At 32.9% G+C, this 21,160-nt stretch overlaps 1 protein-coding gene across 2 annotated transcripts in view; it reads left to right on the forward strand.

Moving 5' to 3' along the window:
- Window positions 1–19,124, forward strand: part of LOC126733807 (sideroflexin-2) — a 34,185-nt gene extending 15,061 nt beyond the window's left edge. For both annotated transcript variants that reach the window (XM_050437214.1, XM_050437215.1), the window contains exons 6-8: window positions 18,026–18,165; window positions 18,222–18,269; window positions 18,319–19,124. In XM_050437214.1, coding sequence (XP_050293171.1) covers window positions 18,026–18,165; window positions 18,222–18,269; window positions 18,319–18,430 — 300 coding nt within the window. In that variant the 3' untranslated portion in view covers window positions 18,431–19,124. The remainder of the gene's footprint in view (window positions 1–18,025; window positions 18,166–18,221; window positions 18,270–18,318) is intronic.
- The last annotated feature ends 2,036 nt before the right edge of the window (window positions 19,125–21,160 follow it).

The raw sequence follows: 21,160 nt of genomic DNA on the forward strand, positions 1-21,160 counted from the left end.
TATTTCTTCACTATTCATACCTTTAGTTAGTTTTATTACGAATTAAAATATATTCTTCTTTACACATATGTTAGAGATCTTTATTTTTGTAGTTAGAGATTCTATTTACTTATTTTTTTTTAATTTAAAAAAATGTTTTGTTTAATTTTTTGTGAAGTACTTTTTTATGTTATGTATTTTATATGAATGATTTTATATTACTATTAATTGCCAAATAAAATATGTTTATTTCCATAAAAAATAAATAGACATAAGAAGACTAATAAATATATTAGTCTATAAATATATAAGAAGACTTAGATAAATAGATAAGAAGACTTAAATGGAAGTAAAAGAATTAATTATTTTATATATCATTGAATATTTTATAGGAAATAAAATAAATAAAAATCTATACTATTAATCATTAAAAATATGAAAATTAAAAGAAATGGCAATGTAGCTGAAAACCTCACTTCTGCCGCTTTAGTCCATTTTCCCATGACAAAGCTCAATTGATCAAAAAGAAAGTCCGAACCGAAATCCCGAACGTTGACTTCCGCCTTGTGAGTGATCGCGAACGAGACGTATGACGATTATATTTCGTGTTATTTTTCCATTATCGGATGCTACCGTTTATTTTCATAATCGAATTATGAATGATTTTTTATCTGAATTATTCCTTAACTTATTATTATACATTTCTTAAAATAAGATACAAATGTTTAACATTTCAATATGCCATTTTTCTGCCAAGATAACAAAAAAACATGAAATCAGTCCTATTAATAAAACCATGGACAAGACTAACTAAAAATATAAAAATTCACAAACAATTCACGTTTAAATTCTTATTTAGGTTTATTTCTATGATCCCCTATTCTACGTTTATGATGACGGTTCTCCCTTAGTATATGACGTTATTATAGTATCGGCATTTTCTTGTGAAAAGATCTGCTTGAATCCCTTTTTTCCACGGTGCAGTACAAACAACGAATTTTTACCATTTCAGAAAAACGCTCAAATGAGAGTTTTTCCCTTTTCAACCAAAAACCCAGAACTTGTGACGTGTAGACGTGTAAATATATAGCTGAAAATTTCCTCTTTTGAAAATGTGTGTAAACTTGACAACAGAGAATCGGTGAATATTTTTATAAACAAAACACCTCCTAGCCCCTGAGCATATATTGAACTCAAATAAAGTTATGTACTGATTCTAGTCTTTCAATGTTCTAGGAATAAGCCCTTTTAATATGCCAACAAGCAGAACAATCCTACACACTATTACTTTCTAATGAATTTGTCTATGTCTCAAATATGGCCCCTATTGAAAAGATATTAGTGTGCTCGTCAAAAACCACTTCCAAACCGTGAAACTCGATTAGTTTTGACTAAAGCCGACCAAGAATGTGTGTGTGTGAAGCTAGCGTTCGATTGGTTGCAGCAACCAAAACCTCTAAAACTCCTAATAGATTTTAAAAGGATATTTAAAGGCTGTTTTGAAAATTTACTATGTATTTTAACAAATGTTTAATCTTTAACAAAGAATAAATATAGATATCAATTTTAAAATTGTATAATTTAAAGCATTACAAATTTTCAATCAACTTTCGGTAGGTTTTTTCAAATTTTTCTTCTGTTTAGCCTATGTCTCAAGACGACTTGAATTACTTGGCGGCTTGCGTTTGCAAATATTAAGGAAATTGTAGGCAGTAGCAATTGTAGAAATTCTCACATATGAATTTCTATCAAGATTTTCCCCTTCTATTCCCCCAAATCTATCATAGAAATTTATTAGTCGACATTTTCTTTTTGACCCAACTAGGATTAAAAACAGAGTATATCATACATTGAGCGAATTTCAACTCGGGACCTTTTAGAGATGCATACGGAAATCCGATATATAATAACTTCATTAGGGCACCTTACAAGCTTATTTTTAGAGCAGAGCTATTTGTACTATATTGCTATTTTTTGTTTGGTAATGCCATTTTTTTCATTAACGATCCAAACTATATATACAGGGTAAGTTTCCAGGAACTGCATCAATCTTCTGTGGGAAAACTATAATTAGGAAAAATCAGGAAGCAACTGGGCTAAAATATTTTCAAGTTTTAGTCATACCAGAAATAGATGTCAACTCCCTTATTTTAAATAGAATGCCCTATATGTATATTAATAAATATTTAAATTCTACATCAGAATCAAAATAGCTTTTGTGTATTATGTCCTATACACAAAAGCTATTTTTATAAATCTATTTTTGGAGAAATTATACAATTTCTTCCAGCTTATTCGGTGGTCGTCTTGGACAACGCTAGCTACCATTCACTAACTGACAAAAATATTGAGTTTGAACTTAATATGATAAAAAAAGAGCTACTAGCACTATCAAATCTCGCTGTCAAAAATAGGCTGTGGAAGATATAGCAGAACATAAAATTACTGTGCTACGATTACTGCCCTACCATTGCGAATTAAATTAATTATTTAGGGGCAAGTGAAAGGATTTGTCGCAAGAGGGAATATGACTTTTAAAATAAAAGACCTTAAACTACTATTTGACGAAGCCATTAAGGAAGTGACTCCAAAAAACTGGCAGACGAGCAGTCGAGCATATCAGTAAAGAGGAGGAGAGAAAATGTGGGATCTGGAGAACCTGATCCATCAGACGGTTGACCCTCTAATTATTATTTCACGGGATGATGACAGCTCTTTATCAAATGGCGAAGATTATATTTTTTATAATTGAATAATGTAATCTTTATATTTTTTAAAATTAATTATGTTATTTTATTAATGTTTATTTAAATTAGATGACGAGAAATGCAATTTTTTATCATTTAAAACATAATATTTATTATTATTTATATATTTTTTAAAATTTCAATTAAGGTATAATATAATCCCTGCAATCCCGGGTGGTAACCTGCACTCCGTAAAAATTTCGCAATGCAAACTATGGAGAGACTAGTTGCATTATTGAACGGTCACCCTGTACCCCTTTTGCATACTTAATAAGGTTTTATTACTCTTCTACCTTTTTGAAATAGGCTATAGTGGTCCAGCACCCAATGTAAATGCATCAATAAATCGCGGGAATTGCTGCGTTGGGCTGGGAAAATGGAAACGACGATATGCCAAATTTTCCGAATATGTGAATATTAATTGGTGTATTGTGTTCAGGAAAATTTGACGTCCTGAAGTTTTGACTTCTTCGAAAAATGTCTCTTTTTTCCTCAGGGTCAAAATCAAATAGGCAGTGTTTATTCATTTAAAAATAATCTGATTTATACACGGTGAAAATCGTATTGATCTATTTAATTTCAAATATGGATTTAGGTATTAAGTAAGTTTTATGATATTAAAAAAAATTATTTGAAATTATGCATTTACGGATTTGGGATTTGTTTAGGATATAATAATTATTAAATTAATTTTGAAAAATATGGACTTTAGGGTTGAAATTTGGGATTTATTTAGGAAGCAAATAATACATTTTTAAATTCACGTGTTTTTTTTTGTCGAGAGAACATAACCAACAAAAATTCATTCTAAACATATTACTGATAGAACTATGCAAGTGTAACATTTAACTAATGTATAGTTGCAAAATCTTAAGAGGAATTTGGTATTTGGCATTTGGTATTAGGATGCAATTAATAAATTTTGACCGATAAGTCACATTTGAGTTTCAGATCACGTGACTACCATAACTTTTTTGCTATTAGTTCTATTTGGGTTTTATTTAAATAACGTTAATTGCTTCTGACATATTTTTAACAATGAATTCTTGGTCACGTGACCGATATAACTTTTCTAATATTGACTGGAACTGCTTAAAGTATTGTATTTGAGATGTATGTAATATATAAAACTTTATTATTAATTTATTTTTAAATATATGTTACCTTTGAAAAATATTTTTGCAAATCTTTTTTACTACATAACTACTTAGAGCGGCCATATAAGTCAATAAAGAGAGCACAGAGGAATTATGCTTATAATGATTCAAAGAAGCATAATACCCACGAACTAATTATCTCTTGCCTTCGCATAAAAACTTTGGCTTCTTGACTAACCAAGCCTAACTACAGCTGATAATTTGTGGATTTTTTAAGAATGCTTTAAAGCTGTTTACTGACGAGACCTAAACGTTTAAAAACTGGTACCCGCGGACCAGATATAGACTAATGTCGCGCCGTCAACTGATACAATTTAGAAACCATATAGTATTCTTACGATGGAAAATACGAAAATGCAAATATTTCATAAACTTCAAATTTTCGAAATAGGTATCTGCAGATAAATTCGTATTTTTAATGCTTAAAAGGATTAAATTTTAAAAACAGAGAGTTTACATTTGAATTAGTGTTATTAAATTTTATTTATATTATTATTTTTTTACTACTAAAATTGGTTCTCCTTCACAAGGAACCCTAACAAAACATAATGATAAAAGTTTCCTTATAGGAAAAACTGCAAATTATTGTATGATCTATAAACGTAATTTTTGATATGAAAACCTAAATTATTATGTCAAAAACGGTTAGAATTAGATATAGAACATTATATACAAAAAGTATTTTTATTCTAATCTAGAATCCAGAAATACCCCGGAAATGATGCCATCTTGAAAATATTTTAGTCGAGTTAATCCCATCGACTTTGATATTGCATACGGATTTTTCCGAACTAAAGTTTCCCCACAATCGATCGATGTGATTACTGGACATTCACCCTCTATAAACACGCAATTTAATGATATTTGGTAAGGCCCCTACTGCGTGTAATGTTTTCGTCCATAATGAAATTGAACTAATTTCTGTCACTGATGATCTTGACAAATTCTAAATTAAATGTCAGTGTCAGATGTCAGATTTACTTTTTACACTACTGCGTAAGAAGTTTGTAAACTGTGGAGGGGTTATATAAACAGAAACAGTTAAAGTAAATACTTTATGCACGATAGTAAAAAAAAATCAATTTTGATATAATGGCTTTAAAATTTAAACTATGTAAACGAATTTAAAATTCAAACAAACCTTAAATTCGAAAATCGATGTATAGAGATTTTAAAATTTTATTGACTGCTTTGTAATACTTTAAAATTAAATTATGTTGCAAATTAAGACAGTTGTTAGGAGTATAAATTTTAAGCAATCTAAGGCCTTCTACACGAAAACATTTGAGAACGAGTATGTTCAACACAAAAAGTTGTCCTTAAGTTGGTTCAATCTCTTTATTAAATTTCGATAATATGCAAAAGCTTATATATTTTACTTCATATTTTATTGATTTCTCCTAGTCTACGGATAATTTCTACTTAATTATTTTTGAGGTTTATAGGTAACTTGAAATCTGAAAAATATGTAAACTTTTTACCTATAGGAGTAACAGAAATAAAATAAACGAGGGCGGCTCATCTGAAAAATATAATTTCTGAAGCGACAACGGCGATAACGGGCCAAATCTGAGGAATATGGTGGATAAAAAGCCATGGTGGAATAGAACTTTTTTTTGTCGCCAGATGTGCCAGTTTTCTTGGCAACATTCTGGCTTAATAGAGCTCTATGCTCGTTTTTACCTTCTCCAGATAGTCGATGTAGATTACATCTTTTCGGTGGCCAAATCACCTTTGCGACCGAAGTCTTCGCGTTTTTCGGAGCATATTTCCTGGGTGAAGTGCACTCTATCGACTATTCGTTGGACTTTGGTGTGTCGCAGTGGGTCCATATGGACTGTATTTTCATAGGTGAATTAAACAAACAAGTCCATCGTGAACCACTTCTTTATTTAAGAAATGCACTTAATATGTAAAGAAGGTGGAGGGCTTATTTGACGGCGTTATTCGGTTGACAACAACGTGCCACGTTCACCTTTTCTCCTCGCCATGAGCTTCTGACTTCGACGCTGTTAAAACGATTGAGGTGTTTAATTAAAGTAAACCTCAACATGCCCCTCACCTTGAAAGAATGACAATACTTTCAATGAAAACGAGAGGAATACAAATCACTAAACATAAAAAACATGACTTAACCTAAGTAAAAAATGAAAATACGCAGGTTAGTTGAAATAGATGAAGTAGAAATGAAAATGAACTTAATAATTATTAATAACGGAGACTTACTAAATTGGAACTATTCTAAACAATGTCAACTTTGCTAAATGTCAATTGTCACTAATTGGAAGCGGACACAGTTTGGTAACAGTGCATCTAATGTTACCCGATATAGTTTTCACGGATACAACGCGCACAACACCATCATTCCCTGGACAGAGGGTATTAACGTGACCTAATTTCCACTTAAAAGGTGGCAAGTGATTGTCTTTGATAAGAACCATAGTTCCTAATTGAATGTTCGGTTGGTTCTTCTTCCATTTAAGTCTAGTTTGCAAATTATAAATATACTCTTTGGTCCAGCGCGACCAGAATTGTTGTCTTAGAAGTTCCAATTGCTCAAAATTAGATAATCTATTGATAGCGGTATTCTGTAAATCCGGGTGAATAACAGATTGAAGTGATCGCCCAATTAACAAATGTACTGGGGTGAGCACTTGCAAATCATTTGGATCTGTCGAGAGTGGCGTTAAAGGTCGTGAATTTAGAATAGCTTCTATCTGGGTAATTACTGTGTAAAGACCTTCGAAAGTCAATATTGTGTTAAGTAAAATCCTTCTTAAGTGATTTTTTGCCGCTTTAACACCAGCTTCCCACAAACCACCATGATGAGAATATGCTGCAATAAAATGCCATGAAACTTCAAAAGATGATTCTAGATTTTCCTTGTGAATTGAATGTTGTGAAGTGTTGGTGAATTGCATTTTAGGAAGGTACCTAGTTGCTTCAAATAGTTGCATGCGCCTACAAAATTAGTACCATTGTCAGAATAAACATTCAATGGTTTATCACGTCTTGCAATAAATCTCTGAAAAGCTTCAAGAAAGGCCCACGTGGTTAACTCAGTGACCAGCTCCAAATGGATCGCTTTTGTTGTTAAACAAATGAAGAGTGCTAAATAACATTTGCTTATCTTGCAACCACGTCCCTTTCGATCCTTTATTTGAAAAAGTCCAGCATAGTCAATGCCAACATCAGAGAACGGAATTCGAGGACTGACTCGGGAACTTGGAATATTACCCATGATAGGGACTCTTTGATAATTCGCTTTGCTAAATTCTTACCAGATATAGGCCAGTAATTACCTCTGATGTGTGCAAGCAATAATTGAGAGCCGCAATGTATAAGCACTTTGGGTTCATGCTGAAGAATCAACTTGGTTAGGTGATGCTTGGGACACAACACTGCTGGATGTCTCTTATGAAATGAGTACAATGAGTTTTTTAGTCTTCCACCAACTCGGATAATTCCTTCTTTAATAAAAGGAGTGAGACTGAGTAGCCTACTTTTATTTGACACTACCCCAAATTTTAACAGTTGTTGATAGTCATCAAAAAATGACTCACGCTGTGATAGTTTCACTAACATGTCTTTAGCATTGCGAAGTTCAGATATTGTCAAATGGCTAAAATGCCTATCGAATTTTTTAATTCGAAAATTAAAAATGAACCTAAGGCAGAATGCCATAATCCGAGTAATACGAGTGAAAGTTGAAAATTTGTGGAAAGGAAATAAATTTTGATTTTCGATTTCCACAAATGTTTGGGTTGTTTTGCGAAGATCCGGCAATTCTGTAACAGCTATTGGTTTGTGCATGTGAATATCTAAGGGCCAATTGATAGATGGCTCACGAAGCCACAATGGACCATCAAACCACATGTCTGAATTAATAATATCGTTGGGTAGCATAACATATCTCCATGAGTCAATTGGAGTAATTTGTTGTATAGTGGAAACGCGATTTCCCACAAAAACCTGTAGAGTGTTGGGTGAACATCTTAACCACGCAAGGGCTACAGTCGAGTCACACCAAAAATAGACTTCACTGAATTGTGAAGTTAAAGAAGATTTGAACTTGATATACAATTGTGCCAAAAGTAAAGTGCCACATAATTCCAATCTTGGAATGCTTAAAGACTTGAGTGGCGCTACCTTAGTTTTGGATGTAAGAAGTTCGACATGAACTTTATTATATTCGTCCACAGTTCGAACATAGATACATGCTCCATATGCACTATTTGATGCATCCGAAAATCCATGCAGTTGAACAGTGACTGGATTTTTTACTGAAATACATCTTGAAATTTGTAATTTATTTAAATTAAACAGTTGCGATCTGAAATGTAACCACTTCTTGGCTATGTCAACTGGTTCGTCCCATTAAACTTTTAGTGTCCATAAAATCTGTAGAAGTATTTTCGCTTTAATGACAACTGGATTTAGAAGACCAAGGGGATCAAAAATCTTTGCCACTTCAGACAAAATAAGTCGTTTTGAGAATTGCCCAACTTTTGGAGGAATATCGATATGAAATGAAAGGTTATCGGTTTCACAAGACCAAAACATGCCCAAGGTTTTGTGTTCGGGTTTCTGAAGACCCGAAGAAATGATGAGAAATGAGTAGTACAACTTCCATGTGCAATGTTTGATAAAAGATCTTTGCTGTTGGACTTTCATTTTCGTAAGTCAAAACATGCTGACTTTAAAATTGAGGAAATTTCGAGACATAACCGAGTTGCATCTTCCACTGAGTCGGCTCCTGCGAGCAAATCATTAATTAACGTAGAAATTCTTACTTATGATTTTTGACGCCTGAGGGTGTGATGAGATGTGATCTAATGCTAACTGCTTAAGACACCGTGTGGCTAAGAAAGGGGCGCTAGCCGTACCATATGTGACAGTGTTTAAAGCGAAAACCTTTAGATCATCCTTTGGATCGCTTCGCCATAAAATTAATTGTAAAGGGCGAAGAAAATTAATTGAAAGGGTGAATAATTAAGGGCGAACTCTTGCTTTACCTGTATTTGCCTATACATCTTGCAAACATCTGCTGAAAAGACGACTTGATGCTGTCGAGATCTTAAGATTATAAAAACTAAATCGTCCTGAACTACTGGCCCAACCATTTAAATTGAATTGTATGATAAACCAGTAGTGCTTGGAAACGAACTATTGAAGACGACTCTGAGCTTGGTAGTTTGACTTTTCTCACGTAGCACACCGTGATGTGGAGAAAAATAACAAATTTGATCATTAGAAGGTATAAATAGTGACATATGATTAAAACTTTGATACTCGCACATACATTCCTGATACATTTGCTTCAACTTGGAATTTTTATGTAATTTTTTCTCTAAGGATAAACATTGTTCTGTTGCTTGAACCTTTGTATCTCCCAAGACTTCTAAAGACTTCTTCAGCGGAATCCCTACAATGAATTTGCCATCTTTCTCAACATTTTCGATGAAATGTTTCTCTGCTAAGAGTTCTTCTTCTGAAAGGATTGGCGATAAGGTTGAAACCTCTTCAATTTCCCAAAACTTTTGCAACTGATTTTGAATATCTAAGGTTTTTGAGAAATGACAAAGGGTATTCTTTGATGAGTTAGGAATGCCTATGGGACCTGACACCAACCAATCCATTTGCTATTCTACAGAATAGGCTTATTGGGGCCTAAAGTAATGCGTTCCGCAGAAATAATATCCCAATATACTTGAGCTCCAATAAGTAAGTCAACGTGATTGGGCTCAAAGAATGCTGGATCAGCTTAACGATAGTTAGTTGGAATATCTAGATATTCTGGATTGAAATATGTGTTAGGTAAATCACCTGTGATTTCTGGAATGACTAAACAATCTAATGAAACATTGAAGTTGTTATAACAAGACTTGAATTTGACTCGACATGATTTGTTAATAATAGACACTGAATGCCCAATTCCTAGGATTGAGGAATTAATTTTGTATTGTGTGATGCCTAATTTATTCACAAAATCTTGGGATACAAAATTAGACATTAAAGCATTGTCTAGGAGGGCTCTGCATGAATGCCCTTTACCATGAATATCGAAAACTTGCACCACTGCTGTGGCTAGTAAGATTTGACTCTTAGTTGAATTATATAAGGCAACTTGACCTTGAGTAGTTTCTTCACTTGAAACAAGGTGGAGCCATCTTCAACTAGAGTTAAAGGTTGCTGTTTATGAAGTAATGAATTAAATATTAATTAAATTCCGTTGTTTACAATGTCTACAATGACCGTACCGACATTTATCTAGTTTGTGGCCACTGCGCAAACAACACATAATTTTTGTGATTTAATTGTAGACCATCTCTGATCTACTGAAAGAGCAGAAAATTTAGGACAATGATAGATTGCATGCTGTTGTTTACAATAAAAACAACATAAGTTAGAACTCTGATAAGTTGACGGTTGATTGACAATGAAGGTTTTGCGTGGTTTACCCTTATGCATTGCTACCTTATCTAAGAAATCTGCACGAGATGACAGGAAATCATATAATTCTGCCAAAGAGGGCAGTTCTTCAGCGAAACCTGATTGTTCCCATTCCCGGATTGACTCAACATCTAGCTTACTGGTTTACTAAATGTATGATCAATGGATCCCAAGAGTTCGTTATAACACCTAAATTACTACATTGCGAATTGAATTGGCAGAATCCGGTCTTATATCATAAATATTGAATAAGGATTTAATGTGATTATGCACCATTAATCTTTTGTTTTCAAATCTTTGACAAAGAATGTCCCATGCTAAATCATAGTTTTTATTTGTGATGTTAATAGCCTGAATTGATTGTGCTGCCGCACCCTCTAGTGTAGCCTTTAAATATTGAAATTTCTCGATTGGCTCAAGACAATTATTTTTTGTGAACTAGAGAAGTGTATAAATCCCTAAATTCTAGCCACTTATCATATTGGCCAGAAAACTGAGGCAATTCTATGACAGGCAATTTTGTGTTTTGCCTTTTAACAGAGACCTGACGCTGTAAGGATGTAATATGGGGTGGTAAAGAATGAATGGATTCATCGTGTATGACTTGCTGATCACTTGAAGTTGTTTTAATTGAAAGAAATTGTTTAATATCAGCAATTGTTTTAAAATATAAAGTTTCAAAATCATTTAGGTCCTGTTCAGTGAAATTATCAGGATCTAAACCTTCGAGTTCAAAATGAATCTCTGAAAACTCTGTGAGCAATTTTGTTTCTATTTCTTTCAACCTCAATTCAATTTCAAGAATTGTTGATGGATTAGCACTTTCCATTGAAGAATTAAAATAGTTTAATAAACGTGATAATTTTGAATTAATCATACCCCTCTTTCTTACTAGATTTTGAATTCGGGGTAGTGTTTCATCTTCATCTAAGTCGTTTTTACCCTTTGCTCCTTTTCTTGGTGCCATTATGAAAAACTCGACAAGGTTTGTTTTAGTTTAAAAATGTGCTCAATTTCCCAAAGAAATATAAGAGGTGTGAAAAATGTGCAGCCCTTGAGGATCCAAATGAATTACAAAGGTATGTATTTTCTACTGTGACAGAAATTTGCAATTTGACAGAATTGTACTATTAGAACTTCTTTACAAATTCTAATTGTATTTGCTAAGATTTAGCCTATATGCGATAAGATAAATATAATGTAAATATGAATGTAGCTGATTGTAATTATGTACACTAAATTCTAAAATAACACTTCATTATGAATACATGTGAATTCTGGAATGCAGTAGTGGGTATGAACGACGACGACTATGACGACACTTGATTACGTAATATGTGAATTGAAATGCGATTAATAAGTATTAACGCCTCTTTTAATACTAATTACTGACTATTGTTCAATACATTAATGCGGGCGAAGCCACTCAGCTTGAACTGCAATCCGATATTAGAGCAGCACTTCTTTTCCTGTGATTGACCAATAATGACATGCAAAGTGATGAATAAAGGCTTACCTCCAATCCCTGGTTTTGTTTAAAAAGGAGACTTATGGGTAAATCGTCCCTTTGTCTTGCAAATTGGTTGTTGACGTTGTAGAGGCGGCCTTGGTATTTGTCTTCACCTGTTGTCGCTACTGACCTCCCAAATTGTACTTGTATCGCCGGAAAATCTTGAAATCCGCTCGATGCGACCAAAAAATGTTTTGTTGCTGCTCCGCTGCTGGATGACCAAATTGTGTTGTGTCTCTGCTGCTGGGAACAGCAAGGGTTATTTGCGGACTGTATTTTCATAGGTGAATTAAACAAACAAGTCCATCGTGAACCACTTCTTTATTTAAGAAATGCACTTAATATGTAAAGAAGGTGGAGGGCTTATTTGACGGCGTTATTCGGTTGACAGCAACGTGCCACGTTCACCTTTTCTCTCCGCCATGAGCTTTTGACTTCGATGCTGTCAAAACGATTGAGGTGTTTAATTAAAGTAAACCTTAACAATGACTTACATCTTTTGAGTCGCCTACTGTCTACTTCAAACTGTCGCGCGGTCAAAAATAGGAAATGCAATCATTTTATACGTTTTATTATTGTTATTTTACATTTTTCTTTAAATAAACGAATATAAGTAAAATATTAGCTTGTATTGCGTTTTATTATTTATAAACGTCATTTCTTACTAGATATTATATTATACGACGTGTTACAAATTCCTAGCTCACTATTGGGATCTCGGTAAATATAATGCTGGGTCCACACCAAACCAACAAAACAGTAACTCAATGTTTTCCAACAATTAAGCAACAAATCCGCAACATTTCGTCAACAATTTGTGTTTTGTTCATGTTTCTGGCAACTTTTGACATTCCCGTCGCGGTAAAGATGAAAGGGTTTCTGTTTTGTTTTTTTGTAGGGTGTTTACAAATAAATCCGCATTATGTCGGGTGAAAAATTAAAGTGGAATGTAGATAACACGAGTAAATTAATTAAACTATATAGGGAGTATCCTTTGTTATAAGATGCTGGACACATGGATTACAAAAACCGCTATAAAAAAGCAGATGCAATAAAGGAAATTGAAAAATGTATGAATGTGCCATCCGAAGAAGTAGAGAGAAAAATTAAAAATATTAATTCGCAGTATCAAAGGGAAAGAAGAATTTATAAATCAAAAAAGAAGTCTGGAGCTGGTGAAAATTATCCTTCTAAGTGGTTCGGTTACGATCTAATGAGTTTTTTTGAGAAATAAAAATAAACCTCGAAAAGCACGGGAAGCAGGATTACTACATGATCAGGTAAAAAAATAAATTAAAGAGGCTAGTTATAATATTATACTAATAATAAAACATTTTGTTTTGACAGTATCCATTGAACATTATATATATTTTAATTGCCAAGGAACTTGACCTTGCTCTGATATAAAATATTCACAGAATTCATCTCTTATCTCTGCTGGTTCCACGGCAGGTTTACGAGAGTACATTAAATATTACAAAATGAATTTAAAGTTTGGACCTCGTTTCTCCACGTATCGTTTTCTATTATACCACTATCAAGATGCTCTATATCAAAACTCCCTGGAGGAGTATATTTCAGTGGCATCTTTTTTCGTAAGTAGTTATGCAGATGTATGCAAGATAATGTTACTTTTTCTACTTTTTCTGGCTGTAAAAGCATAGGTTTGCGAAACACGTGAAAAGTGGCTGCTAAAATGCCAAATACGTTTTCTACAATTCTTCTAGTACGATAGTGAACACACGTTTTCCAGACCCTTTTTCTTGATGACCGCTGTAGGGCTTCATAATACATGCAGTTAGCGGAAAGGCATCATCTGCAACAAAAACATACGGGCTTTCTTTTTCCCTTCTCGGAAGAGTACTCTTTTTGGGCAAATTTAATTGTCCTTGTGACATTATTTTTTGGAACGCGGTACTTTGAAATACTCCGACAACCGACATTTGCGTACAAAAAATTGTATCTTGCATACACAACTCCAAAAAGAACTATACTGAATGTTCCTTTGCCAGATTTGCATTCATCTTTTGATAACATAGTGTGCTTTGGAGATTTCAATTATAAATATGAATATTGATTTTGACATTTTTTGTTACAATGATTTTTTTTTACAGCTTTGTTAACATATGTATATTATTATTATTATTATTATTATTATTATTATTATTATTATTATTATTATTATTATTATTATTATTATTATTATTGATATTGCTTGTTTTGATATTTTTGATTGATACATCAAGCTATGATAAGATATGATCCCCAGTCGCCAAAAACCTTATTGTTAGGGCCAAACGTTCCACAACATTTATAGCATTTCTGAAATTTTTTTCTGGTATTTTTTTATAAATTTCAGGACCGATCAGCTGTATAATTTTCACTGAACATTCTTAAAAAATTTTGAAAACTAGAACGCATTTCTCCTCGCAATCCAATATCATCTTTACGCAAATCGGACAATAATTTTTTAATACCACAATCATTTCTTTCCCTTAACGAGGGTTTCACCAAAAAGCGTTTTTTATTTTCCCGGTCACAACTCTGAAGAAACACATAACCAGCAGACATTATGAAATCTTTGCGCTTGGCAATGTGGACATAAGTTTTCATTTTGTTTTGTTTCCAGAAAGTTGATCATTTGTTGCTTTTCTGTTTTGTTCCTTGTTTTTGTTTTGTTGCTTTGATGTGGACTCGGCATAAGAGATACGAAGATGGTTAAGTTTAGGGCAAAGTTTCGCATTTTTAAGCCTAAAAATGTGCCATTTGAAAATTTGTATAAAAAATATTTAAATTTATATTTCTTGTTGGGGCGTTATTGGACCACCGCTTTTATACGTGGAAATAATATTTCGAAAAATCAACCATTTCTTAAGATGCGTGTCATAATATATAGGTCTGTAAATGGTAATAATTAAAACAATTTTGAATTTTGTCAGTGTGTTAAAATTAGCATGGTGCAGACTTGGTTCACCCTAAAATCGGTTTCGCGCTTATATTATACTGTAGTTCTTGTTGTTATTCTATTTGTTATGTACTGTTGATGTTTTATTTTATTTACTTTCGTCTCAACTTTTGAACAATAAAAATGTCATTTTGGCGGCCTTTTGATACTAGTGATAATGAAATAGTTGTGGTAAATATTTTTAGGCATTTTATAATGTGTTACCACCTAGTTTATGATCGTTTTACTGATCAAATTTTAAGAGAGTATCAATTTCTTAACACGTGTCATTTTTGACCTGAATATATTTTAAACCTGAATTATAATTTATAAATACAATATACGTTAAAAGATATCGTTAATATTTGCTTAATAAAAAATACAGTACCGTTTTTTAAGATAAAAGTTCAAGGTTAAATTGAATTTGTGACATTAAAATTAATAAGTCACTTATTTTGGGTATTATGTCACTTATATTAAATATCAATTTAGCAAATACTACGTTATACGCTCACATATTGAAAAGAAGAAGAAAATAGTTTATTATTAACTTATTCACACATGTAAAAGATATTTGAACTTGAATTTTTAATGAAACCTTTCGTTATATTTACTTTAATGTATAGTAATGTATAGTTCAATAAGTCTTAAATACAATAATTTAATTGAGGTATAATAGATACCGCGAATTTATCCAATTATAATTCATGTCAATGACGAATCCAGCTCTGAAGAGATGGCTAGTGATGCTGAATAGGTAAGCGTAACAAACGTAAAAAAATTTGGGTGCCAAATTATGAATATGTAGCTAATTTCACTTATATTTGATTTCGATAAGATCAAGAAATTCCGCTTAACAATAAAATTTCACAGCGGGACTTTTTGGGGTTATCGAAACAAATATCAGCAGAGGCAAGTATAACAGTATTCTATTGCAGCACCGCCACGACATTATTTTATACCTGTGTTACAATAAACCACCTACTATTTTTTCAAATTTATGTGCATTTTTACTCAATTAAATTTTATTTTTTTGACAATTTTTGTAATAATTTAAAAAAAACTATGTAAAAGATGTGTCATTAAATCTAACCATGAGTTTTGCGTAACTTAATAAATGTTTTTGTTGGTTGTAAAATAACATATTTACTATATTAATCCAGAGAAACAAAAATTATATGCACGCCAATGCCTTATAAAGAAAACGCCGCGTGCTAAAGCTAGTTTTTAGGGTAAAAACACACGAGGCTGTTTGCAAGCGGTTTACGCCGCGACGACGGCTGGTGGACAGCCGCTCGACTTAAAACACACGCGACGGCTTTCGCAACTACGAACGGCACGAAAAATTACGAGATCAGTTTGATGTTGCCAAGCTTTGCGTACAGTTCACAGTTTTTTATTTATCGTGAGCAAAATGGACTCCGACAGTGAAGATGATTTTTTATTTTTGTTGGCGGCATCGGCACTGGCATTACGCAAAAAACCAAAAAAAATAGAACGAAACGTAAGCTATGGATACATCTCATAGTTATGGAAAGAAACAAGAAGGGATATTTCAATACCATCTATAAGGAGATTTGTGAAGATCGAAAATTTTTTTAAATTTCACCAGAATGTTAAAGTAATCATACCAGGAGTTACTTTTATTGATCCAAGAGTATCCAAACTTCTTCCCATGCCTGTTTTTTTTTATTCTGTTTGAATAATTATCATCACGCATATCCCAAATCGCTGGCCTCAATTGAACCTCAGTAATTAATTTTTCTATGTTGAATTTCCTGGTTTCCATAATAAATGAACAATTTTCAACACTGCACAAAAAAAAACACACCAAAAAACCCTACGTGTGGTTTGCAACACAGAAGATAAGTAAAAGATGTGCCCCGGTAGTGCCGCTAAAGCAATAAAAACCAAGCGGCGTGCCGGCGGCCCATGGTATCGAGCAGGGTACGCGCGTCGGACGCCGCGTTTTATGGAATTAGGTGGCGCCGTCTGTTTCAAAGCTCACAAGTCCCATAAACGAGGCGCCAAGCTCGACCACGGCGCAAACCGCTTGCAAACAGCCTCGTGTGTTTTTACCCTTTATCTATACTTGTCCAAGTAATTTCACCTAAACTATAAAAATGTTTATTCTTACGTATAGCTTTAATGCAATCATCGCTAAAAAGGCATGTGTACCATGTAGAGATTTTATTTGTACATAAACTTTCTTGTGTCACTCGATATAGTGGCATATTTTACTTCAGAAATGTAATTCTTAGGAAAAAAACTCAACTCCGATAGACAAAGTATCTCACAATTAAAAGGCCCCTTTTGTGAATTGACTGAATCCGACTCTGAAATTTTTTTTCAATACAAATTCTACAAAATTGACTAAGCCGTTTAGGAACTAACTTTAGCCGGATAAACAAGTTTTTACCAAAATACGAAAATCAGCCTGTATGTTGGTAATAAAGCCGAATTGATCAATTTAAATATCCATTTCGTTAGGCCTCCAGGCACGCCTTATATTCTACATAAGTATGTACAGTGGGTCGCGTATCACCCAAAATAATACATTATATCTCATTTCTTTTAGTTTTATTTATTTTAAATGAACGTAATTTTCTTTTAGATATAATGTTTAATTATCGTGTATAATGAATATGTATTGCCTATTTTTTTAAAATAAAATATTGTCATTACATTCACAGGACATAAATGACTTTTTAGAAAAATGATATAATCCGAATGTTACATTTAAAAAAAAGAATAAACAACAGAGAAAAGAGTCTGCCAGCTGTCGAAGAACGATGATACACTGCTCTTTGAGAAAACTGCGTATACAAAGCTTTTATTGTGCTTTGACTTAGTAGTGAATATTCTACTACTTTTGGCATGTGGTTTGCCAAATATCTAATAATCCATCGAAAAGAAAAATTGTGCTGAAATCTTGCTCTTATACAGCCAAAATAAATTTTTTTACACTCTAAAAATGTTAATAAGAAAATTTATTGTTAAGTCTAAATAGTACAGTCGAAAAAACAGATTCTAATATGTGGTCCAAACGATCCCTGATAAAATACGTCAAAATTCAGCATTTGCGAGAATAAAATATACTGTTGAAATATCAATAAAATTGCACCTATTATCGTTGGCACCCGCATTAGAGCTATTTTTTTGGGTGGTTCACTCACACTCACCTATTACATATCAATAGTGAAATAATTAGGATCCTAAAAAAAGACAATTTCAGGTGATCATTTCTCGAATCATAATGTGTGCTCCTGGTATGTTAATTTTACCAATAATAATGGAAAGAGCCGAAAAGTTGCCATTTATGAAAAGAATCACTTATTTACACGGTCCTATTCAAGTTTTGGGAGTCGGATGCTTGTAAGTTTAAAAAAACTGGATTAGAATTTATAGTATATTTTATTTTAACCTTTTAGCTTGTCCTTTATGGTACCTACTGCTTGTGCCATATTTCCTCAAAAATGGTAAGTTTAATAAATTTTGATTTTTTTCGCTTAAATTAATGCATTTTAGTTCTATAAAAACTACGACTTTGGCGAGGCTTGAGCCGAAAGCTTACGAAGAAATAAAAAGCAATTGCGGAGATAAGGTCCCCGAAAGAGTGTATTTCAATAAAGGGCTTTAAGTTTGGGGTTATCTCTATTTAGACAATAAATGGGTCTTTGCTTAGTAATGTTTAGATAAATCCGGTCACGTACTTTCGTTTTGAAGTATACGTAATAAACGCGAGAAAAATCGAAATTGTATATTGTTTCAAGCAGAATTTCGGGGAGGTGGGCTCACATAGTTTTTATTAAATAATTTTTTCAAAGGAACACTTTTATTGCATTTTTTTTTAGAAAAAAATTGTTTAGACAGCGTTCTGATATAAATGAACCGGTCAAAAGCTCTCTGAAGCCAAACATTATTTGAGTTTACATATATATACTATATAATACATATTTTGAGTTTTTAATAAATTTGATGCCTATATGACTGTTTGAAACAAAATACTTTTTAAAATGACACATTACATAATATATTAACAATATAGAATATTAACAAAACTAAAGTCATTTAGAGTGTTTTTGAAGCTGAACTTTTTTTTTAATTTTACTACCTACACGGTATTTTGTAACTATTGTTGGTTAATAGATAAGTACCAAAATATTTTAGCAATATTATAAAAATTCATCTTAATAACTTTTTCAGCAATATTTATACATTGTACTGTATTATTATTCTATTCTCGGATACGTGCCACTCTGATTTTGTTGATTAATTGTATTGTTCTGTTATTTGTTGTTTTTTTTAAAATATACTTGGTTGAAAAACTTGAATTGGTTTGCTTTATTAAACCTTTGGTAGTTTGTCCTTGTAAATGAAACGTAGGGTGTGCTCAGAACGGAGCGCCGATCATCGCTCCGACCATAGCGCCTAGAGCATAGCATCGTACCCTCGCCATCATCTGATCTCCTTCCCTTTTCCTGTTGTAGGTCAGTTTTATTTTGTCGGTCTGTATAAAAAAGAAAGAAGTGTTCGTCACCGCCTGATAAAGATGAAATTCTATTTGATTCGAACCCCATTTTTTTAATACTTAACAATTATGGTTATTTTGATGTTTTTTATCCCAAATTGTGTCCCGTACAAATACCAAACCTTCAATTTTTCTTTATCCATACTGTTAACTGTTGTAACTCATTTTACAGTTTGACGTGCCTAATGGTAGAAAGGGGTGGCCAAATTAAGGTGGGAAAATCAAATGTAATTTAATTAAAAATCTCGTATTTTATTATTTAATCGGAATATCTGAAGCAAACGCCTAATCAAAAGCCTTATTGATAGAAAACAGGGCCTTTTTGATTAGGGGTTAATCAGGATAAAATAAAACTTTTCAGCTTTATTTTACATATCTAAACAAGTTAATATATGCCATAATCAGTTAACAATAGTGTACTACATGCCGCCAACTTTAAAATGGAAATAATTTTTTTAATACATGTCTTATTTAATTTTCCTGGGAAATAATCTCTTAAAATTATATACATAAAATATTTTTTAATATATAACAATAATTTATAATAACATATATAAATTATAATTAATTAAAAAATATATTTTTTTATTACTGAACTACCCCAACTGAAACAGATTAGAAAAGCGTGCTATTTTCTTTTCATACACCTAAAGACATTACCATTAAATTAATTATTTATTAATTACACAGGGATATTATTATTAGGTTAATAATATCCCTGTTTCACTATAACACAAACATCGATTCAAAAGAGGATGAATTATCTTTATTTAATATGTTTTTGTATTTATTCCCTCAAGAAAAACATATATTTAAACGAATTAAAAATTCGACAGACAAATAGCAACAAATACAAACGGAACAAATAGCAACAAATTAAACTTTTTGAAAATGAAAACAACGTAGTACATACATCACTAATATAGTATCTATTTGCTGGTCTCTCATAATATTAACAACTTGGAACTATAATAATAAAAAAAACTGAACTGAAAGCACATAAAATGGAAAAAAAAATATGACAAAAACATTCATTCTGATCCATTCTGGCAGTGCAAACCTTATAAATAAATTCACTGAATGATTTATAAGAAAAATAGTAGTAGTAGTAGTAATGGGAGGATAGTGATCGGCGGGTAAGCCTCAAAGTCCCTTTCCGCCAACCTCTGAAACCCGCCATTACTGCTGACCATTCTCTTTAGTATCCGTAAACAGGTGACCCATCTTAATGAAGGAGAGCAAACCTTCCCAATTAAGTTCCTCTCGTGGCAGGAAGGGAGCACCCTGGTTTCTCTCCTGATCCTACCTATAAAATGATATGCCTCCGCCACGCCACATCTAGGGCACAGCGGACTGGATACTAGGCCTAAGATATGGTCTGCAGTGACCTGTTAGGACTCCGGTCAGATTTGCTATAATCCCTCAGCTATATATTAGCTATATATTAACAATATAGCGTGCCTGCTATTCCGGCAGGCATAGCAGGCACGCTATCCTAACTAGCTAGTTGGATTGATAGCAGTTCCTTGGCTTTTCAATAACCGATGTTACAACTTCAATTTTTACTAGTCTTTTCCCATGCCCACTTGGCTAGGATATGAAAAATGGTGGGAGAGCTGATCCGAGCCTTGTGAACTCGTCGAACCGTCTTCCTCCTACACAATGTGTCCAGCGCATCCCTACACTCTTGGACCAGTTTGGAGCTAGTTCTGGGTGCTTGGATGGCTTTTAATCATTTACACGCCTGACTGTCGGTGTAAATGAGTATTTCTTTCAGCTTCCAGGCCCTCTTTGACTTCTTCCCTGGTGGCCACCTCCAGAATGGCAAACACTTCCACT

This window comes from Anthonomus grandis, chromosome 3, assembly GCF_022605725.1.
Source record: "Anthonomus grandis grandis chromosome 3, icAntGran1.3, whole genome shotgun sequence".
Classification (NCBI taxonomy): Eukaryota; Metazoa; Arthropoda; class Insecta; order Coleoptera; family Curculionidae; genus Anthonomus; species Anthonomus grandis.